Source organism: Eleutherodactylus coqui, chromosome 5 (genome assembly GCF_035609145.1).
Source record: "Eleutherodactylus coqui strain aEleCoq1 chromosome 5, aEleCoq1.hap1, whole genome shotgun sequence".
Classification (NCBI taxonomy): Eukaryota; Metazoa; Chordata; class Amphibia; order Anura; family Eleutherodactylidae; genus Eleutherodactylus; species Eleutherodactylus coqui.
This window is the reverse complement of record NC_089841.1, coordinates 131,293,123-131,318,171: the sequence shown is the minus strand read 5'-3', so window position 1 is coordinate 131,318,171 and position 25,049 is coordinate 131,293,123. Positions and strand designations below refer to the sequence as shown.

General features: G+C 43.4%; 1 protein-coding gene across 2 annotated transcripts in view; it reads right to left on the bottom strand.

Moving 5' to 3' along the window:
• ADAMTS19 (ADAM metallopeptidase with thrombospondin type 1 motif 19) overlaps positions 1-25,049 on the bottom strand; it is a 245,169-nt gene that overhangs the window by 168,111 nt on the left and 52,009 nt on the right. For both annotated transcript variants that reach the window (XM_066603164.1, XM_066603165.1), the window contains exons 3-4: positions 22,489-22,654; positions 4,099-4,271 (exon numbers count right to left, since the gene is read on the bottom strand). In XM_066603164.1, the coding sequence (XP_066459261.1) occupies positions 4,099-4,271; positions 22,489-22,654 (339 nt within the window). The remainder of the gene's footprint in view (positions 1-4,098; positions 4,272-22,488; positions 22,655-25,049) is intronic.

Here is a 25,049-nt window from a genome sequence, read left to right as displayed (position 1 = left end):
TTTCACAGCCCTGAAAATAACGGCTGCAAAACGGAACAAAACAAAATCATTGATTTCAATGGCTTTGTTTTCACTGTCGGGATTCTCTCGCGTTATTACAACATACAAGATAAGATAGTGTTTGCCCTATCTTTTCGCACTTAGTTTTTCTACGTATGAACAACATAGGGCCGGCCTAGCTTTCTGCTTTTTTTTTCTTTTCAAACTCACATTCAATAATGCAGAGTTTGAATAGTCAAAAAAAACCACTAGTTGATGCGCAAAAACACTCCGTAGTGGTGAGCGTATTAGTGCATACACCGGCTGTTTAAGCCCTGACAGATAGTTAAGTAAAAAGGTAAAGTTTCCTGGTGCAAGCATCGAGTCATGACCGACTCTTAGGGTGATGTTACATCCTGATGTTTTCTTGGCAGACTGCTTTTGCAGGGTGGTTTGCCATAGTCTTCCCCAGTCGTCTTTTACCCCCCAGCAAGCTGGGTACTCATTTTACCGACCTCGGAAGGATGGAAGGCTGAGTCAACCTTGAGCCGGCTACCTGAACCTTTCAGGGATTGAATGCACAACCTTCAAGTCGTGAGGGAGAGTTTAGGACTGCATTTCTGCTGCCTTATCACTCTGCACCACACAAGGCTCAAAGAGGAGAGGAAAACACACAGACAGTTAGTTACATGGAGGTAAAGGCAAGATCCAGGAAGAGAAGGGCACAGGGCGATGTAATTACAGAGACCAGACTGCAGCCCCAGCAGAAATGATGTTTGATACACATTTTTAGGCTTATATGTAGACATTGACAGTTCAAAACCTCAGACCCTTGGGGAACACGTGTGCTTTCACACGGACGAGTGCGATATTGTGATTTTCAAGCGCATATTTTTCAATAGTAAGGACTAAAAAAGTCACATTGCACTCACATGAAACTCGCATGTAGGGCACCTGCACACAGGCATATTTGCACACGCATTTTCACATAAAACATTTGCGCACACAATGGACTGAGAACAGAGTCCATTGATGCAAATAGATTCATACACAAAACTGACTTACTGGTATTTCCACCCTCCACTAACCGACCTCCTCCTGACATCTCCATCTCAGTATGTGGCGCCACCATAACTCCCAGACAACATGCCCGTTGCCTTGGGGTCCTATTCGACTCTGATCTCTCTTTTACCCCCTACTTCCAATCTCTCGTCCGAACATGTCAGCTGCACCTCAAGAACACTGCAAGAATCCGCTCTTTTCACACTGTGGACACGTTAAAAACGCTTACTGTTGCCCTCATCCACTCCCGGCTCGATTATTGCAACTCGTTGCTGATCGGCCTCCCCTGCACCAGAGTCTACCCTCTCCAATCCATCCTGAATGCGGCAGCCAGGCTCATGTTCCTGTCCAGCCGCTACTCGGACGCCTCTGCCCTGTGCCAGTCACTGCACTGGCTGCCCGTTAAATACAGAATTCAATTAAAACTCGCTACCTTCATCCACCAAGCCCTCCACAGTGCAGAGCCCCCCTATATTGCCTCCCTCATCTCAATCCATCACCCAGCCCGGGCTCTCCGCTCTGCTAACGAAACCAGACTGAGCGCCCCTTTAATTCGAACTTCTCATTCCCGCCTCCAAGACTTCTCCAGAGCAGTACCGGTCCTCTGGAATGCACTACCAAAGGCTACCCGAGCAATCCAGGACTCTGAGAACTTCAGGCATGCTCTAAAAACGCACCTCTTCAGGGAGGCATACCGCATTCCCTAAACAAACCCCTCTGTACTCCGCCTGATAACATGCTCCCTGACCTACTGACTGCAATCCCTGCTAGCCATCATAAACCGCTCCTGCAGTCATACTGTTTCTGCCGTCACACGGCTAAATGTCTGACCATTGTCTATGTGTATAGCACCCCTCACTCTCCACCTCGCCATACCGCGCACATCTCCACCCCCCATACCATGCACATCTCCAGCCCTTTACCTTCTGTATCACCCCATTACTTGTAGTATGTAAGCTCGTTGGAGCAGGACCCTCACCCCCTATTTTTCCATCAACTGATTATTATGTGACCGTGGTTCTGTAATTTTTGTACTTTTGTCTTTCTGTATCCCCCCTGTCTATGTAAGCGCTGCAGAATATGTTGGTGCTATACAAATAAAGTTTATTATTTTTATTATTTTCCGCATTTGTGCGCTTATTCCTCACTCACGCAAATAAATAGGACCTTCTCTTTTTTGTGCGCAAATTTTGCGCACAAAAGGTCCCCATAGAAGTCTATGGGATGTGCACAAATGCGCACTCAATGCTGCACAATACTATGGGGAAAAAAAGAACACATCTGCACCTTGACGCAATATATTTGCGCCATGAACGCGGTGCTTTTACGTGTGTATCGGTGCATTTTTATGTACTCTTTGCACATACAGGGCACGTTCACATGGGTGCTGGACACATTTCAGCTGTGATTTAAAAGGCTATTTCGCCTAATGAGGTCCAGATGTCTTCTTTCCCCTGCAGTTTTGGACTGTATTTTGTGCATCCTGTTGCACATTGCATGCGTATTTTCGCACCCGCCATAGACATTTTTTTAGGGCCCCTTGGAGCACAAAATAGAACTGCTTCTGCTTTTTTGCGCATGTAAGATAAGGAAAATGAGAATGAACCCATTGATATCAATTGGTCCTATTCTCTGCATATTGCACATGCAATTTTTGAAGGAGCCCTTACACTTTTGCTTGGTATTTAATAAAGGAAATGCTCTAATTTCATGTTCACGCCTCCTTCACACAACTGTATGCATTTTTACACTCCTATTGCCTATCACCGGTAAAATCAGCGAAATGAAGAATAGCTGCAATTAAGTCCCAATCTAAATTAGCATTTTCTTGTCCATTTACACGGGCGGCTGTGGCGTATCAGCGAAAAAGTACTCTGCTATGTGAAAATCCCTCAATCAGCAGAAATCTTTGAAATGACTGCTAATGTTTAAATAGAGCTAGCTGTCTTCATTTCCCAGTGTTGGACGCCGCTAACTCTCTCCCTCTAACTATGGGAGCCTCCAGCTCATCTGTGCAAAAGATTGGGCAAGACCTATCTTTTTAGGCGCCATATAAAATTGGTTGCAGTTTTCATTCGCCGATGTTCCTTTTATCCCCGGCGTGATTTTTTTATGCAGCTTAAAATTGTTCATCTGAATGAATACATTGGACTCCAATGCCTCAGATGGTTGCAAGTTTTTTAAGCGGCTAAATTAGCTACATTTATACGGTCGTGTAAATAAGGCCTAAGGCTAGATTCACATGGCCATAGGCATTTTTAGCGCCATAAAAATGCGTGAACAGATGCACAAATCTAACGTCTGTGCAACTGTTCAGACGGACCGAGCCCAGAGCATATACACCAAGGCCGCAATGCCTTACCTCTCCCTCGCCGGCTCTCTGCCTCTCTCCTCCCCTTCAGCTGTTTGCGATGGGAGGGGGCAAGACAGAGGAGGGGCTAAGCTTCCCTCCCCGCCCCTTGTCAGCAGCCAGCAATGAGAAGGGGTGGAGCTTAGTCCCGCCCCCTCCCGTTGCAAACAGCCTGAGGGGAGGAGAGAAGGGGCAGGGAGTTTAGTAGTCACGCTGCTAAACTTCCTCCCATCTCCCTTCTCTGACCGCTGTCTATGCAGGAGTCTATGCAGCAGTCGACGTATTCCGGCTGGGAAGCTAGTTCCAGGACTATCTTTCCTGCCCGGGGATTTTACTTACAATTGTGATGCGTAGTGTAAGAAAGATGAATTGCTTTACATGTAATTTTCACATGTTGTTTCAATATGAAAAATTAAAAAATTTAAAAACTCATCATACTCACATCACCCTAAAAATGGGACATGTTGAGATTTTTTTTGGCCCAAGAGAAAAAATTGCCCATGTATATAAACACATAAAAAATAATGGTTATTTTCTCATGTGAGTTGGGTCCACATCACAATCAGACACAACTCGCGCAAGCAAATCACCCGTGAAAATATGGACTTACCGCTTTACTAGTTACTGCTACCTAGTAAGATTGGCCTTAGGATCCATTTAAAAAACTTGTCAAACCAATCATGAACATTGCAGGTTAAATAAATTACCATGTTGAGGATCGTAAGAATAAACTTCCTAGTTGCTTCTGAGCCGTGATAGGAAACCATGGCAGGGTCAGCGACCACCACAGTTTCTATGTTGTATTCCTGGCTTTGCTTGTGTGAATATCGTTTTCCTCTTCCGGTTTCAGTTCCTTTATAGTTTTTTGTTCTTCTCTTATCTAGAAAATAAAACCATTAAATGCTCATTTATATTTAGTCACTAATTAAGTGGAAAATGGTGGAAATCTATAGCATTTCTTTTGTCACACAAGTTGTATGACATTAAAAAAGCAATTAACAGAACTCTTTGTTTTAGAGCATCTATAAGAGGTCAGCTCCAGGGTCGATTGTGCGCCCCTCATGCCATATGGAAATGAGAGTATTTGAGCCCTAATGGTGGAGAGGGCTCACATGATGGTTCCTTCCATCTGCTTTGACTCTTTTAGGCTTCTGTCACACAGGTGTGCTTTTAGCGCAGTATTGGCGCATTAAAACATCGTGGCTATACTGAACTAAAAAATGCGTGAATGGACAGTTTTTCACACACAGAAGACCTGAGCTACATGCGCGTGAAAATCGCCTATTCACTGGAGCAGCATGTTGCTTTAAAAAAGCGCAACTGCTCTAAATGGAGTCTGAAATGTGTTCTCTTACACAACGGGAATGTTTATGCAGCGGTTCCAATTGGTCATTCAGTTCATCTGCAAGAAGATTATAATTACATAAAAATTGTTTGTGGGACAACCGAGCTTGGGAAAAACACTGGACACAGAAGGAGTGGCCAAAACGTGAAGCTCTGGAACTAGGGATGCCAAATGTTGTGAAGGAACCTATAGTTAGTCGAGACAGGATCCTTTTCCCCCGCTTCATATCAAACTTGGCTTAATGAAGCAGTTTTTTAAGGCTTTGAATAGAGAAAGTGAGTGCTTTCAACATATTGTTTCTGTTTTTCCTGCCTTGTCTTTCGAGAAGATAAAAGCAGGTGTGTTCGATGGACCTCAAATTCTAACCCTCATACGTGATGAAGAATTTGCCAGGAAGATGAATAAGGAGGAGAAAGCAGCATGGCTGTCTTTTGTGGCAGTTACAAAGAACTTCCTTGGCAACAAAAAAAGCAGAAAACGAAGAACTTCTGGTTCAAAGGATGCTGTTGGCTTTCCGCGACATTGGATACAACATGAGCATTAAGATTCACTTCCTGAACAGTCACCTTGAGAAGTTTCCTGAAAACCTTGGAGCTGTTAGTGATGAGCAGGAGAACACTTTCATCAACATCTGAAGACGATGGAAGAGCGTTATCGGGGGCGATGGGACAGGAATATGATGGCAGACTACTGTTGGAGCATCAAACGAGGTTGTCCTCAGCAGGTACAGAAACACAAGAGCTACAAACGCAAATTCTTGCCTGAATTGAATCTAAATGAGTTTTGCATAAATTTTATGCTTAAAATAAGTGTTTTTAATTTGTTCTATTTCAAAATTGTAGACAAATTCTCACGCAATCATATGTTTTTGTGTATTTACAGTATTATATAAATTGTTATATTCTCACCAGAATGATGCCCAAGAAGACATTCTACTTCATTATGTTAAACTAAATGTTGAAAATTTTACATTAAGATGAGAACCTAAAATCTTGAATTGCAGAGAAACTGTAGCTTACAGGGAAAAACTAATTTCAGATTTGAAATCAGTACACTCAAATTAAGTAAGAACAAGTGTTTTTATGGATGCAACAAAAATTTTGTTCCCCACTGTTACCAATACACTGTCAATGTGAAATGAGTGTTCCATTATAAACCTATATGTGAACACATTGATATATGACAGGTGACCTGGTTATTACAAGTGTGGCAATCATACATTTCAGTACCCCGAGTAATAAAAGCAATTACCATCTGCCTACTAATGGGGGGTTATTTATTGTTTGGGTTGCTTCGTTTGTAAATTAGGCTGCAGTCTTATACAGAGGACTTTTCTTTAAAGGGGTTGTCCCGCGGCAGCAAGTGGGTCTATACACTTCTGTATGGCCATATTAATGCACTTTGTAATGTACATTGTGCATTAATTATGAGCCATACAGAAGTTATAAGAAGTTTTTCACTTACCTGCTCCGTTGCTAGCGTCCTCGTTTCCATGGAGCCGACTAATTTTCGGCGTCTAATGGCCAAATTAGCCGCGCTTGCGCAGTCCGGGTCTTCTTCTTTTCTCAATGGGGCCGCTCGTGCAGGATGCCGGCTCCGTGTAGCTCCGCCCCGTCACGTGCCGATTCCAGCCAATCAGGAGGCTGGAATTGGCAATGGACTGCACAGAAGCCCTGCGGTCCACCGAGGGAGAAGATCCCGGCAGCCATCTTCAACCGGTAAGTAAGAAGTCACCGGAGCGCGGGGATTCAGGTAAGCGCTGTGCGGTTTTTTTTTTAAGTCCCTGCATCGGGGTTGTCTCGCGCCGAACAGGGGGGGGGGGGGGTTGAAAAAAAAAAAACCCCGTTTCGGCGCGGGACAACCCCTTTAACCTTATGACCGGCAGCCATAGTAATCTAATCACTCTACCAAGCCAGATGTTTTGCTCTGTTTTTAATCATTATATAATAAAGGAATTATTTTAAGATTCTATTCTGTAAGTCGTTGAGTATTAGGATCTCACTGCCGCTGTGACTCTTTTCTAGCATAAATAAATATAAGGATTATTAAAATTTGTAATTTAGATAGAAGCATGGATGACTGACGGCAGAAAAACACCCCATAGTCCATGTATTTTGACCCTATATTAATTATTTATTTTTTTCTCTCTGGGGATATACCTAATTTTTTGCACTATAAGATGCACACAGATTTTGGACAAACAATATTTCATGTTAATTAAAATTTCCTTGATTTGATCTCATGTTCCAAATGCAGAATCCCATGCAGGGGCAGGCAGGACACTTTAAATAGTTAGAATGGTGAATTATTACGTATTTTACTGGAGACAAAGAGGAAAGAACCTTGAAGGAATGTTATGGGGAGGTCTGCTAATGATAACTCTGAAAAGTTATGAAAACTCTAAAAAAATCATGAATAAACCATGTGGGATAGTCCTCAGTCCAGACAGGCTTCCTAGGTAGACAAGTTGGAGGGGAGCCAAGGAGCCTGTGTTGCCTGTATATTGCTCAATAGTATGCTATAGGGCGATGGGTCATTTAACGCTAGATACATAGTACCAGCAGCCTCACAAGGCCGGCCTGCTGATGAGAAGTCCAGGGATGGAGATCAGATGATACACTGAGGACTCGCTTAAGGAAGGTAGTGGGAGGCATCTGATGGGATGGGTAACTCCAGGGCATGCTTCTTTACTGGCTGCTAGTAACATGGAGTTTGGCTTGTGTTTTAATAAACAAAGTGCCAATAAAGTAAGATGGCAGTTAGATGTAAGTAATGGAGGAATTGCCAGGCAAAGTGCTCTATGAACTCTCTGCTCAAACAATAAGGAAGTGTTCAGAGGGGTCTGACTCTGTACCCCTCTGACTCTGGACCATAATATGTAGTCATTTTTAGCAAGTTTTTTTTCTTGCTAAAAAGTCTTATAGTCCAAAAAATACAGTATATACTTATTCCAGGCATGTTTACATTCACTTAGTTGATTTTCCAACCAAATTTGCTGGACGCTTGTTCAAAGTATCTACTACTCATTCAGTAGAATAATATTTTCTAACATTGCTCCTGATCTTCCTCCCAATTAATTTTAGATTGTACCCCTTGTTCCAGTGTTTAGCATCTTAGCAAAACACTTTCCTCCTGAATCTTTAAACATTTGAACATTAAAAACATTTACATATTTAAAGGTTTTGATCATGCTCCCCTCCCCCTTCTTTCCTCCAGGCAATACAAATAAAGATCTTTAAGTATTTCTTGATAAGTTTTGTTCTTATTGGTTCATTGATACCACATGACATTTTTGCTACATCCAGACAAATGGCATATATACAATGTTATTTATACGTTAAATGAAGAAATATATCTATAAGTCTTAGATGCCATTATGATTAGAGATGAGCGAGCACCCAAATGCTCAGGGTCCTCGTTATTCGAGTTGAGCTTTTCGTAAAATTCGAGAGCTCTACTAGAGTAACAACCCCATTGACTAAAATTGGAGACTCAAGCATTTTTGTATGTGGGCCGCCGGGTCCCGAGCATTTTTTTTCTCTCCCTCTCTCCCTGCCAGCCAAAAAATTTGCCATTGACGCACGTGCTGCGTCGTGGCAGGGAGGGGCCAAAACAGGCACGTCACAGTGGGGAGGAGCCACAAACTGGGGCGAGGTCGAACACAGCATGATGCTCGTTCGAGTAACGAGCCCCATCAAGTACGCTAATACTCGAACGAGCATCAAGCTCGGCAGAGTATGTTCGCTGAACTCTAATTATGATCTTCCATTTTACAAAAATCACCATTTCTATAATGGTCAATATTTCTTTTTATAAAGAGTGTTAATGTTTTAAGTTATTCTTACATAAACTGTATTTCTATTCAACAAACTGGCATGTGTTTTTACTGGATATTTTATGTATATTTTATACATATATTTTAACTAAAGTTGTTTTTAAGTATATAAGTGAATAACCAAAAAAAAGGAATTATAAGTAAAAAGGAAAGTATAAACCAACACTGCACATGCAAAGTTTTTTTCCCCAGTGAAGAAGTCATAACTGGTAAGACATGCGTTAGGTGAGGAGTGTTTGACATGGCATATCTAGTGATCTTTCCTATAACTGTGATATGCTCTTGTCATTGTGCTTGTGATGATAAAATCACATTTAAAATAAGATTGCCATTGTAATACACAACGAGGCCTCTTGTTCGTTGATCCCTACCAATATTGGTGTAGTACAGGAATCCTTTGAAAGTAGTGAAGATATTAAGTCTCTTTATGTATGGTTCCTTCTGGAGAACTTTTCATTTACACTAAAGGTGACCACACCTATTAGATACAGACCAGTTGAACCTACAAATTTTGGGGGATGGGAGTTCAAGGATCGTCTTGTTACATCTTGCTCCTGGGACCTGTAGTTCTGTGGGTTACCAGGAATACAGTTCCATAAGTGTGGGATGATTGAGCTGGCTGGGTGTGTGGATTGCTCCAGCCAGTCACCACCAGTCTGTGCAGATTAATTTCAGCTGCTTTTGCTAGAGGGTGCTGGACATTTATCCATTTACATTAGTTCCTCTCAGTACTTGGTGTTTTGTGTTATGCATGCTGCTTTTTTGAGTTGTTTCCCCCACCTTCCCTGAAGATGGTCTGGAAACCATGTTTGCATGTTTTGCGGGCCCCTTCTCCCTTCCCTTTTATTAAGTGTGGCCTCTAGACATCGGATGTCCTGCACGTTGTCAGGTGAATGATATCTGACACTGTTCCTGTTATGTCAGATTGGCGTCTGATGCTCCTGTCCCTTTCTCGGTGTGTGGGCACTTAAATTATCTCCTGTTTACCTATGCATGCATGAAGTCCTGAGTGGGGTTTCCCTCTGTCTAGGAGGTGAGCAGACTTTAAATGTGAACAATGACTTGATCAGTGTATATCTGAAGGTATGGATTGCACCTGGTGTGAAGAATGTCTTGTTCTCTGTGTTATTCCCTCCATGTTGCAGTCACTTGGTGTGAACAGGATTGTGTTCTGTGTATGTCTGTAGATGTTGATTACACTAGGTGTGAACTGTCCTGTTCATTCTGTTTTATGTTGTTTTTACCTTGTCTGGTGCTTCTGCTTATTGCTATTTAGAGCGAGACAGGTGGCCCCTAGGGATGGCTTCACTCTGGAATCTATTGGGATGATTGCCCTACTTTTAAGTAGGGTTCCCTTTTTCTGTGTTGTAGTTGTCTTGTTAGTGTAGGGAAAGACCCTTGACGTGTGCTTGTGAGCTTATGTATCTTGGCTAAAATACAAACCAATACTTCATATATGCTTATAGATATTTCCATCTGTCTCGTTCTTTAGTACATTGGTAGGAATGAGACTGTCTGATGTGTGGTTGGGTCTGATGTCCCTGTTTTCCCTGTGTGTGTTTGTATGCATGTCTTGTTTATGCTTGTTTGTTGTTGGTGTCTGGTCGTGTATGCACATCCCAACTCTGCCTTCAGTTTCCCTCCATCCCTTATTTGGGTTTCGGTCATGTAGGTCATTATTTCCATGAACTGTATGAAAGCAACATATCTGATGTATATGGTAGCCTCCCAACACTCCCCCTGACAGTAGCGGTTGGGGGAAATATGGATCAGGCAGTTGGATGTCAAGTTTCCAACTTTTTTGTTTCCAGGAGATAAGCCGTGCCAAAGACACATGTACATCAATTTTTTTTAAATTAATGTATGATTTTTTAAAAATTGGTATAAGGAACTAGATATCTTAAATACATATAAAGTATAAAAATGTTAAATTGAAGAAGTGCTAAATCTTAATATTGTGCATATGTAGATTGAGGCTTTAAAAGCTAGAAAAGGTCATTCTATAATACAACAATGCTGAATATATACATTTTACAAACATTAAGACCAATAATCAACAACTCAGGTGTTCTGTCCATATATATGTAGAGTAAATTTCCACGTGTGTGTGTGTGTCTTTAAATATACTAATCCTGGCTACATCTGTAGGTCATAAATGTGGGGAAAGACCTGCCTTAACACCTTGTGTAAACAGGATAGTACTAAAAGTCAGCCCATTCACACTTTATGTAAGGCACTAGTGGAAGCATGAGGGATTTGATATATTTCTAAGTACTGCAGGATTTTATAAGTAAGAATTCAAGATGTTAACTCACTAGTAGACGCATATGGATAACAAAAGACAACCATTGAATTGTCATAATTAGTATTTTAGAAGTTGTTCTTGTAGGTTAAATGTTGTGGGTCCAGTTTCAGCATTGAGACATTAAAAAAGAGGTAAAGATGGCAGCAATCTGGTGCAAGTAAAACTGTTTTATTCCTCCAGACGTAGAAACCTGACACCTTAGAGATTTTACCCATGTGGCGGTTTTATTGCTTTATTTTTTTTCCTTTAGCTACCAAAATTATTTTTGCTGTGGTTTTTTTCCTTGACATATCGGGCTATTCTTTAATATCTTTTTTCACTGACTTTTTATTCTTTCGTTTTTTCGTTTTATTAGGGGTAAAAAGCTAAAAAAAAGTCTGTTTTTCATTCATAGTTGTTTTTTTCTTTAAAATTAGTATATTTATGCTAAAATAAATTAAAGGAATGGGTCCCTCATTTTGTTTGGACGTTTTGATATATATTTTGTATAGTCTCAGATTACAGGGCACTTGCTGCGTCATTTTCTTTTTTATGTGTATATATTTTTTTATTCTGTGATTTTTCTTAACTTATTGGACTTTTTTTTATTTCACACTTTTCCACTGTAACTGGGGCATCCATAGGAGCCTCAGTTACAGGGGAAAACATCCCCTGTAGTGACAATTGTCACTGGCAGAGCTGATCAGGGTCTGCTAGGATCCTGTAGCTCTGCTGTGACAGAGGGCATCCGACAGTCACGTGATCGAAAGGTCGCAGAACAGAACTAATACTTCTGCTTTTGCTGAGCCCTTTCATTGAGCGCTTTATTTGAGTGCTATCTTGCCTCTGAAGGAGAAAAGAAGTAGTTAAAAACTCCCTTCTGCTCCAGATTCTCAGATGTGTCTGACAGCCGAGGCCCCAACCTGCTTCTGCTTGATTTTTTTCCCCGTACCATCGCTAGGCGACAACACTGTATCTGCGACCTGTCCGCAATGCTAACTGAGGATGGGCAGTGGGTCAGACGTCTTCCATTACAGTCAATGGAAGCCGTCCTGTCAAGACAGTATCCGGGATATGGGGGTCCCTGAGAAATCCCGCAACCCCTGTCCCTGCCTACTTGCCCCCCTGGGCTAACCCCCAGGGCGACAACTGGGAGGCGGTCCCTACCCTCACTAGGGAAGCAGGACACGGGAAGACAAACAGACACTGAAGACAAACAAACGGTAGAATGGTCAGACAATCCGGGTCGGCAACAGGAGGGTACGCAGTACAGAGGGGAAGGCAAAACATAGTCAAAGTCCAAAAGCAGAAGTCAGAAAAGCCAGGGTAACAAGAGCAGTCAAAATAAACGCGGGTGCAGCTGGAGAACCAAACTAACACTGGCAAGGGCTGGAAGGAAAACACACACTTTTAAATGCTGTCAGAGCTCCCGCCCCAGCAGCTGATTGGGTCGGGGAGCCTGACAGCAGCAGGGCAATCAAGGACGTGCTGGGGACACGCCCCCAGCCTACAGAACAGACCGTTACCAGGGAAGCCTGCTTGGTAGTCAAGTAACTAGAGAAGCACCTGCTGCCTCCCTAGCAACCCGGCGGTGACCAGTTTTACAGCGGCCCGGGGAGATTACTAGAACCGGGGCTCCCCTACGCCGCACTCCTGTAAGCTGGGTGGCATGACCGGTGGTGCGGGCACGGCGGCTGCGAGAATTGCTGGTTCTGACACGTCCATACAGAGCCTGCATGAAAATGGAGCATGCTGCAATTTTTTCTCTGTGAGCAGAAATCACAATTGATTTCCGCTTGTATGCAGGAAGCAGCGAATCTCCATAGGAAGTAATGAGCAGCATTTGCTCAAGATTTACGGTGCGCACACCGACCACGGATCGGCAGAAAATATAATTGAGCTCACACACAGCAGAATTGTTACAAAATTTAATCTGCAGAATGCTCATTAAAATTCTACAGAAAGTATAATACAATGTAAGATAAAGGGTTTTACCAAAGCCCACTCGCATTGGAAGAAATCCAAAGTGTAATCTAGTCATCCTGTGGATTTTCAAATCCGCATCATGCTCTAGGTGTTGCCAAAAACCAGCAGATTTTCACAGCATATTGCAGCACAATGAGTGAAATTCACAGTGAAAATTCCTACCAAAATCCACATGAAAATCTACACCACAATCAGCTCATGTATGGATTTTTGCTTGGAAAGTTTTTAGGCTATGTTTGCTCATACTCTTAGGGCTCCCTCACACAGGTGTATGGGGTCTGCATATTATATGCATATTTTTTATGGGTGTAATATGCACTACACAGTTAAATACGTATGTAGCATGCTTATGTAATGTATACTTCAAACCCCATAGCCTATAATGTGCATAATAAGCACCAAATAGGACATATGTTTTTTTCACACACATATCTAAATGTCTGAGTGGCCCAATGTAAATCAATGGGCTTTTAGGACTGTATATGAGGGCAGCTTCAGATGAGCCTATTCTGCTAGGGCTACCGTTTTTGTGCATAAACGAGGCTAATGAATTAGAATTGCGCGCATGTTTGAGCATATTTAATCTACTCTTTGCACACACAGGGCCAGTTTACACGTATGTGACACACCCTTACCATGGATTTAATAGCTATTTAAGCCTAATGAGGTGCAGAGTGTTATTTGCCATGCCTTTTGTGTAGGGTCACAACTTTCCCCTTGCGGATTTGTGTACCTCCTTTAGACTTTGATTGGACTTGCGTTGCACAAAACACAGGAAAATAGAGCAGGTCGTACTTTTTTACCAAAACACATTGATGAGAACAAACCCATTGGAGTTATTGAGTTCTTTTCTATGTGTTTAGCGGGTAAATACTTTCTGCGCACAAAACACACGCAAATACGCCTGTGTGAAGAAGCCCTAACTCACATAAAAAGTACACACGTAATTTGCAGCCCCCCCCATTCACCCGTGTTAGTGAGCCCTTGTGAGGATTTATTAGGATTAGCACCCCTGTCCAGGCTACTAAGTAATCATCCAAAATTCACTACAAGAATGGGAACATGACAAAGAATATTCTGAGCTAAAGTTGATTATAATGTAAAAATCTGTGACATTTCAACTTTAAACTTGCCCGTAAGAACCCAATAGGGGAATAGCTTGCTACAAAACCGTACTATTTTCTTTGGAGATCAACTAAAAATTGCTCTCAGGGAGCTTCTATAATGACAAGCAATACATGTCACAAATGATCTAGGAGGAGGGGCGGAGCCTGACCGCTGAGCGAGATGGAGGTCTGAGTGCAGAGCTCCGTGTCAGCGGCACCTACCGGGACCCTCAACAGCGGCGACAAACACTTTTGATGGGGAAAACCAGCAGAGAACGAGGGGGAGAACCCCAGAGCACCCCTCGATCCTATAAGGGACAAACCGATCTTCAGCACTACCTGAAAGAGCGGAGCACGCGCTCCCCCGGCACCCAGCTTAAGATGGCGCCGGCTCAGGAGACTGCTGCATCTAACAGTAAGGAGGGGGAGGATGGAGCCTCGTCGGACAGGGATGAAGGAGAGAGCATATCTAGAGCCTTTATGAGAGACCTGCTCTCCCAGGCACTACTCCCTGTTAAAGCAGATTTAACAGAAATTAAAGACGATCTAAAGCATATGGGCCGCCGGGTGGAGGAGCTGGAGTCTACCTCAGCATCTATCATTACTCACTCCTGTGAGTTAGAAAAAATTCTAAAAGATCACCACGACCAGCTAAATAAGACCCTTATCATGCAGGAAGATCTGGAGAATAGAAATAGGCGCAGCAATGTGCGCATCAAGGGTCTTCCTGAAGCCTGGGCGGGTGATAGTTTGGAGAAGGTGGCTAAAGAAATTTTTTCACAGATTCTAGGAGAGGAAAGGGCGTCCTCTATTGCGATAGAACGCATACACCGAGCCCTGAGGCTGCTGCCCCCCGCATCAGAACCCCCAAGGGACATTGTCTGCAAGCTGCTCTCTTTTCCTGATGCAGTTGCTGTACTGAGAGCAGCGAGACAACAAAGAGACCTTTGTTACGCAGATGCCCCTATCCAAATCTATCAGGACTTAGCTCCATCTACTTTGGCAAAGCGGCGGGCCCTTCGCCCTCTCTTAGAGGCTCTCAGAGACAAGGGCATAAAATATGCGTGTTTATTTCCGTTTGGGCTGGGAATCTCCCACAAGGGCCGCAAGCTGAACATTCGCTCACCTGAGGACCTTCAACAACATTGGCAATCGTTGGACATCGAGCCAATGCCTCTCCCAGGTTGGCTTCCGCTACCAGATTTGCCAAAATACTCCAGGCTGACCTTCCAAGAGAGCTGGCAACCTGTATCCAACAACAAATCCCCTCGGAATAAGAAAAAGAAATCCAGGGATGAATCCACTGAGATGGACACTTGAGAGAAGAGGAGAAAAAAGGGGAAGGACTCCAACCCCTGGCTTAGCCTCCGAGTGTTTTTGTATTCTACGAGGATACGGGGGCTTATGTTGCTCCTTAGCGGTTGATTGTAGGGAGACCTGCTCTCCCCACCTTTTCTTTTTTTGGAGGGAGTTGGACTGACCTCCTAGAGATAGAGGTCCACCTCACTCCCACTTTCCCCCAGATCCTTGGCGGAGACGCCTGTCTCTGGTATTCTTTGTCCCTGTTTTGCATCTCCCCATTCTTTCTAGTCGAGATGGTCCCGGTTCGTGCCTGACAGGTCAGGCTTTAGGTTTAAGTTTAAGTTTAAGCATAAGCTCATTTCCTTATTTTTGGAAACAGTACTACAGTACCCTTTTGAGGCTCGCCCTCTCACCCTTATAGAGGGTTATAGAATTGCTTGCAACCCTCTGAATTTTCTTGACAACGTAATTTGATTACACTGAGATTAAGTTTGAATTTGCAGATATCTAAGAGTTATTAGACTCTCAAATTCTATTGTTTCTCTTGGTTTTCTTTGTGTTTTCTTTTATTCTCCTTTTCTTGCATTTTTTTTCTTTTCTCTTTCTCCTTCTTCTCTTTTCTTTTCCTTTTCTCTTTCTTCTTTCCTCCAACTTCTATCTCCACTCGTTCTTAGCTCCACTTATGTGCTTTTCCTTATACTCCACTCCTTTCTTAACTCCTCCCCCACCCATCTCTTAAAGGAGCGGAATCTTTCGCTACCCGGACATAACAACTACGGCACAAGTTTAATTTTTCTTTTACCTCTCTAGAATACCATCCCTTCTGAGTTAAAGAAAGTGCACCATTATGGATCTTCGCATTACGTCATTCAACGTCAAGGGCCTCAACTCGCCGATGAAGCGACATAACATCTCACTTCTCCTGAGGAGGTATGTTTCCAAAATTGTTCTCCTTCAGGAGACACACTTCAGGGGGGGACAGGAGTTTCATGCTGCCAGGCAAACATTATACACAAAGCTTTCATAGCTCCCACCCCACCTCTGCTTCTAAGGGGGTCTCCATACTTTTCCATAAATCTGTGAATTTTGTATGCGACTCCAAATTCTCAGACGGAGAAGGAAGAGTGTTATTCCTTAAAGGGTCAATAGATAGCATAAAAGTCACCATAGCTAACCTATACGCACCCAACGCGGACCAGGTACCCTGGCTCCTCAAGCAACTAGAGGTTTTGAAACACTTTGCGTCAGGCCACGTCGTCTTGGGAGGCGATTTTAATGTCACTCTCAACCCACTCCTAGATTCCTCAGTAGGCAGATCCCAGACCTCATAGATTAAACTGAAGAGACCTGGGAACCACAGATGCCTGGAGACTCCTCCACCCATCAGTAAAGGATTATTCCTTCTTTTCTCAGGTCCACCGATCGTTCCAGAGACTGGACTACTTGCTCATTTCTTCTGGACTACTTCCATTTCTGGAGGGAGCCAGAATAGATCCAGTGACTGTCTCTGACCACGCCCCCATACACGTCATACTCCGCCCCTTGCAACAGGTACAGAAGGAGTGGAGATGGAGGCTTAACCCCTCATTACTGGACTCGAATGAGGATAGAGCAGCCATAGCTAAACAAATTGAGGAATTTTTCCAACATAATTCAGGGGGGGAAGTTGAGGTCCCTATGGTTTGGGAGGCTCATAAAGCCTACATAAGAGGACTGCTGATAGCCCTGGGCTCCAGGATCAAAAAGAGACTACAAAAAGAAATTGATGATAGACTCATACAAATCGCCAAACTAGAGCAAGTAGCTAAACTATCACAAACAGAATCTAATCTGACGAAGCTTGAAGAACTAAGAAAAGACTTAACAATCTGTCTTGAATCTAAATTTAATAAGAAAAACCTCTATTTGAAGCATGTAGTTTACGCCCAAGGAAACAGGGGCAGTAAGTTTATGTCCTCCTTAATAAAAAAAACCAAGGCAAAGAATATCATCAAGTCTATTCAAACTACCACGGGGAAACTCGTTACCTCCTCCTCGGATGTTGCCAAGGAGTTCCAGCTTTTCTATAGCGACCTATATAATTTACAGAGCCCTTCGGACTCCGAGATCGTGGGCCAGATTGATTCTTTTCTGCATCAACTACATATTCACAAACTGAACATGGAAGATGCGAGCTCGCTCTTGGCACCGGTATCTCAGGAGGAGGTCAGAAACCTAATATCTTCCTGCCCGCCCAATAAAAGCCCAGGTCCCGACGGACTCTCGCTGGCGTATTATAAAACTTTACAAACGGCCCTTAGTCCTAAATTGACTGTCCTCTTTAATTCCCTCCTCTCAGGAGCTCCCCTGCCTAGACAGGCACAAGAGGCCCACATTACTTTAATTCATAAGGAGAGTAAGGACCCTAATAATTGTGGCAGCTATACGCCCATCTCTTTAATTAATTTTGACACCAAATTGTGGGCAGAACTTCTAGCCAGGAGACTGGAAGCGTATCTTCCCTCCCTGATCAACGAGGAACAAGCTGGCTTCGTGCGGGGGAGAGAGGGAAGAGACAACTGCCATAGGTTAATCCTAGCCGCTCATTACGCCCAACGCCATAACATCCCACTAGCCTTCATAGGAACAGACGCTGAGAAGGAGTTTGATAGAGTTAGTTGGACGTACATGAAAAGCGTTCTCCTCCACTTCAACTTACCAACAGAATTTGTGTCAGCTATTTTCTCTCTTTATGCCAAGCCTCACGCGAGATTAAAAATTAATGATATCCTGTCTCCCCCCTTTGATATTAAAAATGGCACTCGTCAAGGATGCCCTCTCTCTCCCGCACTCTTTATCCTAGCACTAAAGCCCCTATTGACGCAGATCAGGCAGGACCGTGTTTTGAAAGGCCTACAGATAGGCGACAAAATATTATCCTCTGCTGCCTTTGCTGACGACGTGGTCTTTCTGGTTACGGACCCTAGCACGGGTCTGCCTAGACTTGTGGAGCTGCTAAATTTCTTTGGAGCATTATCAAACTTCAAGATCAATTTTCAGAAGTCTACAGCTCTAAACATCTCCATACCGACGTCATCCAGTAAGACCCTTGCCCTTTCCTCCCCCTTTGTGTGGTCGGAGACATCACTGGATTATTTAGGGGTCAAACTAACTAAAAAAGCCGAAAATCTGTATGACGCAAATTTTGTCCCGTTACTAAATAAAGTCAGGAATCTCCTACAATCCTATGATATTCCGTTTATATCCTGGTTCGGCAGGAAGAATATTTTGAAATCATATGTCCTGCCAATAGTCCTATACAGAATAAGGATGCTCCCGGTCCACCTACCAATGAGCTTCTTTAAAGCCCTCCGCACATCCTTCTCTGGCTTCATATGGAGGCAGAGGAGGCCGCGAATGGCATATAGCGTACTGAGTAAAAGAGGCACGGAAGGTGGCATTGACCTACCTAATATCCCAGACTATTATCGCGCCTCGCAACTAAACTATTGGATGAACCTGGTGAGCCCGATCAGGGATAGTCTTCTTTCCTGCTTAGCACTAGGGCAGTCAGGAGAATCCACTCTGGAGGATCTCTGGCTCCCTGAGAGAAGCAAATACAGGTCAAAAGGATTTAATCCCCTCCTTAGGGGACCATGCGAAGTATGGAATAGTTTGAGGAATAAATTAGCGCCATCCCCCTCGCCCGCAACTCCGCTATGCCTAGTACATAAGCTTCTGGGCTTCAGACCCGGCTTCAGCATCGCTCTGGTCAAAATTCAAAAAGTACAACATAGGCGATTTGCGGACCTTAGGCCATCTCCCTCCAGAGGAGATCCTATGCACGCTTCTACCAACACAAAAATTCTCGTTCCTACAACGAGCCTCAATAACGCTGACACTAGGAAATTTTATTAAGGCTTTTGGCACCATCAGGCCCCTTACGCCTTTTGAATGCACTCTGGGCAACAGAGTCCTAAAAACAAGGAGAATCTCATTGATACGTAAACATTTTATCATTCCCAAGACCACCAATAAACCTACCTTCATTACCTCTTGGGAGAAGGAACTGGATATATCCCTATCCCAGGAAGAGATTGACTCAATTTTGGGGACCTCTTTTGGCCTCTCCCCCTGCATTATTGCTCAGGAGTCGCATTATAAACTTCTTGTAAGGTGGTATAAGACTCCGCAGTGGCTCCATGCTTACAAACTGGTGCCACATGGAAGATGCTGGAGATGCGATAAGGAGACCGGTTCCTATGTACATATTTGGTGGAGCTGCCCCGCAGTGAAACCCTTCTGGAGGGATATAGAGGAGGTCCTGAGGAAGATTACACCAACTCTTACACTCTCCCCAGAAATGGTATTTTTATGGAGACCCTCTTCGATGTTCCATCCTCGTAAAGACAAATTGATTGCATTTTTGATTGATGCAGCAAAGGCCTTAATCCCTTTGCACTGGCAGCGTGGGGCTCCTCCCTCCCTGATAGAATGGAGAGATAAAGTGGACAGGCTTTCGAACCTGGAAGAGCTCTCCAGCTGGAACAGGGGCTCGCATGACAAATTTCTGCGAATCTGGAGACCATGGCGAAGTTTGAGACCCTTGTTGCGCTGATGTGTTGGCGTGGGCTGATGTGATGCGTTGAAATATTACATGACGTATTATATTGACGGGCTGCCCATCGGCGAAATGCCCTTCTGAGGCGTTGAGATTCCTTGCCCCCTCCCTACCTCTACTCCCCCCTGCACCCCATCCACACACGCTCTACCTCCCCCTCCCCCTCTAGTACTATTCCTTCTTTCTTTTACAGCTACCATTCTTCTCTTTCACTTCCTCTTTTTACTCTTTAAAATGATTATCATTTTTTTTAGGTTCTAGACAGTCTGATTATTGAGCTCTATATATTCCCAATACTACTGATGTATATTTTTCTTCTATCTGTAGTACGACCCCTGTGCGGTCAAAAATACTTTACATCATAGATGAGCTAACTGTCTATCCATGTTGCATTATGTTACAAAATGTTAATAAAAATTGATTTAAAAAAAAAAAATTATCTAGGAGCTCAACCCAAAGTGTGTGGATGTAAATACATGTGAAAAATGAATCTGCTTCCAGAGTTCACACAAGGATCTAAGATGACCACTAAACATCTAAGATGGCCACATCCCAAAAGTCAATAAATGCATGCTAAACCCTATCTAAACAATTTGATGAGGTCCTACCTATAGACCCTCATCATCAAAATGACAAAATTGCACAATGGCCTCAAATCCCAGTGCAGATAACATTCATCATCAGCCAGATGTTTCCCAGACACTACTGAGGCTGATAACCTAGATCTAGAATGCTGCTGTGAAGATACAGCCATATGGAAATATTCATCCCATCCTAATATTTCAAAGAGTATTCAGATTTATGACTTTGGATAAAGCATTGAGAAGCCAAGGCTAATCACCTTCAGAACCAATAAAGACAAGGCCAAAAGTGACTTTTTCCTAAATACTGTAACCCAACAAGTCCTTTGCTTCCACGATCCCTTGTTTTCAACAAAAATAGTAAAGAATAACCAACATATAATTGATAATATTGAAATCAAATATTACCAATCCTTCTTTCGCTTGACATCTCTGGTCAAGAGAAGGTCAGGACCTCATCACACAGCAGGTTTGTCCGGCTTACATCTAATGTGTATGGGTTGTCCCCTAACATTACCAAAGTGTCCCCAAGGTTATCCTTTCATTTCTTGCTCTGTAGCTTCTAGGAAACTAGAAGACCAATTTGCCTAACTTTTTAGTGCTGCTTTATAGCTCCTCGCTATTCCTTGCTGACTGTTAACCCATCTTCAGCCTGGGCTGAACTATTGCGAATGTCTGATATGCTTCTGGTTTTATGTGGACTTGTTTTCTAGACTCAGGTGTGATCAGAAATAATAGTTACATGACAATCTTGGAAAATCAGCAGTATATTTATGAAATCTGGGGAAAAACCTATAGAAACAGGTGTAGCAAAGTTTAACTTGACTCTTAATGTACTAAGAAAATGTTCTGTGCCACAGTTTATTTGCCCTTTCCATAGCTTTCAATGGCAATGGCTTTAGTTGTGTTAAAATAATAGCTTTTCAATAGTTTAAGATGAGTTGGTGCAGAAGCTTATCACAGTGAAGTTACAACTTGCTACATCTGTTACAGTATTTCCCAAAGCATAGACAGCATTATACACCTGTGTTAAGACTAGTGTTGAGCGAACTGAACCACTAGAACCCTGTTTTGGTTTAGTTCACTAAACACTAGTCCTGAACACTAGTGTATAAAGGCCCATTTACATGCAAATATCATCTTTCAAACGATTAGCGATTGTTTTGCATAAAGTACTAATGGGCACTAATGTATTCTCTGCTAAGAGAATACAATGTTAACTCTAGCTCCCGTGGAGATAACAGCCTGCGGTCTGTTTTCTATCACGGGCTGCAGAGAGAATACAATGTACTCTCCTGCTCCCAAAGAGAACACAGAATGCAGTCTAAACGATGGATTTTAAACTCACCTAATGCCGAAAAGTGCATGAAGGTAGCATTTACATGCAACAATTATCGCTCAAAAGCCATCGTTTTAACAAATTTTGATCAATATCATTGTGTGTAAATAGGCCATAACACTGTCTAAAAGCCATAAAAGTGCTGCATAACACTCTCAGAACATTGTACAGGGTTTTATGGTTCTTAGATGGTGCTATACACCAGTATGAGGGGTATTGGTGAACTTTCTGTTCTGTTCAAATTTATTCATACCAAACTAAATTTTTTGCAAAAGTTTGGCAAACCGACCAAACTAAACTTTTTAAAAGTTCTCTCATCCCTACATGTGAGACATATAGTACCCTCCAGAAGTTTGGAAACACCTATTGGAAATAATAAAATGGAAAGGAAATAGTTAGAAATATAGTTACTTTGGGAAGCCCATGTTTATTGAATTAAAAAAAAACAAAGCAGCTCAATCTTCCAGCTGACTCTTGGAACCTAGAAATAACTTCAAAATTGGGATTTCTCAAAAAATCTGTCCTTTGCTTATATAGCTACTTTGCATACTCTCGACATGTGGTCGATCAACTTTTTACGTTTTTCAGCCAGTATACCTTTTTTTTTATTCTTGGCAGAGAACCTCTCAGAGATGTTTAAAACACAAGACGTTTCCAAACTTCTGGATGGTATTGTAGATTAATAAATAAAATATGAAGCAAAAAATAAAAGAACATACCTGTAACTCCACAGTATGAATGATTACTAGCAGTTCTGCTTCCTGCTGTTTTTTCATCTGTAGTCCTTTTCCTTCTATAAACTCTATGAGCATTGCCAGCTACAGTAAGGGTCCCGTTTACAGGTTCAATGTAAATGAAATCTTCATTCATTTGTATAAAACCCATCTAGTGAATAAGAAAGATAAATCATGTTATGTGAAAAATAACAAATTGTATTTGTAGGTCTGCTGAAATGTGTAATTCCATGTACTAAAATATGTAAATGACGATACTGTAAAATCATTACTTAGTTGTTTTTTAGATAGAAGGGTGGTTGATTTACAACATTGTTTGCAATACTAAGACAAATGCTAAATGAAAAGTTATGATCACCATTATTCAAAATACACCCATCAGAGGAAATGATGCTGAGGCACCTTCCTCCATATATACAGAAGGCGTATACTTCTACTTCTAAATTTGCATTATATACTTGTCTGTTAACATTGCACACACAGGACATGTAATCAGTCAGGTGTAATAGATTATTTGTGAATAGAAATGGGGTTGTCTTCTACTGGACCTGGGGCAATGTTGTTGTTTTAAGGGCCCATTTTTGGGCTACAACCTAGGCTCACTAAGGGATCTTCTAGTACAATAGTTCCAGTGAAACTCGGGCAAGAGTTGAGGCATGCATTGGTTGGCAACTGCAGAGCTCCATAAATCTGTGTAATATTTTCCTTAAGAGATAATGATATTGGTACTACCTAGTGTTGAGGGAATTGAAACAACTGAACCCTGTTTTGGGTTGAACTTTGCTAAAAGTTTGGTTCAGTGGGAACCCGAACCTCAGGTAGTTTGTCTTGACTGAACCCATTAAAAGGAGAAAGTAGAAGAAGGAAACAAAAAGAATCAAAAAGAAGAAGAAAAAGGACAAAGAAAGAAAGCATTTTTTCTTCTATTTTTTTCTTCATTAACTTTGCCTTAAAAACAGCTTAAAAAAGTACTTAGATAAGAGTGTTAAACAGGGCTTTCATGGCTTTTAGATAGTGTTATACACCAGTTTTAGGGGTATTATGAAGTTCTGGTTTGGTTCGAACTAATTCGGACTGAAACAAACTTTTTGTTACGGCACTCTGCCCCCCGAGCGCCAGTTGGGGTGCCCTGATCTCCCGCACCCCCACTGTCCCTGCCTACTTGCCTCGGCCCTGGCTAACCCCAGGCGGACAACTGGACGGCAATCCCTGCCCTGGCTAGGGACCTGGCGACTGACAAGCAGGAACCTACCTAATGGGGGGAACAGAGTGCCGACAGAGGAGGCAGATGAATCAGACCAACTAAACTGACAAGGCTGGAGATGGAACTCACAGGCAGACTGGCAGGGTGCTGGATAGCAACTAGTGCTGACTGGGCCAGACTAGACTAGAGGCAAACAGAACCAACTAAAACAGACTGAATAACAGGGGACCAGAGGGAGCTGACCGACAACTAGGGACTGACTGAGGAGAACCGCAGACAGACTGGCTAGGTGCATGCAGAACCAATAACTGGCAATGAGCTCAGTTCACTGCCAGTCTTTTAACCACAAGGTTCCGCCCAGGGGCGGAGAGTGGGAGGAGGCAACTCCACCCACTGCTGTATAAGAAGCACAGAGGAGTGCGGGCGGCACCCTACGGGCGGGCACGCCCACGCCGCCGCCCACTGGCCAACCCAAGCTGCTGGGATGACCTCGACACAGGGCTCCCGGCTGCTGGAGCCAACGCCGGAGCGACGCGCGCCGACCGCGGGACCCCATGCCGCACTGTATGGTAACATTACCCCCCCTCTGACGGGGGACCTCCGGGCCCCCGGAAACTCGACCAGGCTTATCCAGGCAAAGGCTGTGAAAACGCTGTACCAACCCGAGAATGTGACCCTCCTGAGCGGGCACCATGGACTGATCCTCAGGTCCATGACTTCGGTAGTCTGTGGCTGCCCCATTTCCTTCAGGGCCAACCGTTGACATATCGTCATGTTTCAGGTCGTCTTCCGAGTCAATGTCCAACCATTCGCCACTGTCTTTTGACCCATCCTCGCTACCAATGACGCTGCCTTCAAAATCTGAGGCATCTCTAACCTTAAAATCACTGTCATCTGAGCTACCATACTCCAAAAAACTCTTCCGGGCCCCCAAATATTGTACGGTTCCTGGACCCCGGCAAGAATCCAGGACCTCCTGGGCCTTGTGTTCAACTTCATCACAGACCAGGGTGGGCGGCGGGGGACCGGAGGTGGGCATCACCGAAGAGACAACAGGTTTCGACAAAGACTTATGGCACCCCGTGCGACCCCTCCTTTTGCGATTTCCAGAGGACCGGTACCCCTTCTGTTCAACTGAGCAGGGGGGAGGGGGAGCGCGATGGCTATGGCAGGACGGCCCCCACTGGGTTAGCTCCCCAGTGGCCCAATCGAATTGGGGGTTGTGCAACGCCAGCCACGGCATCCCTAGTACCATGTCTACCGACATTTTCTCCATCACCAGGAATGATAGACCTTCCGAATGGCGACCCCCCACCATGAGTTGTAACACTGGGGTCCTCCA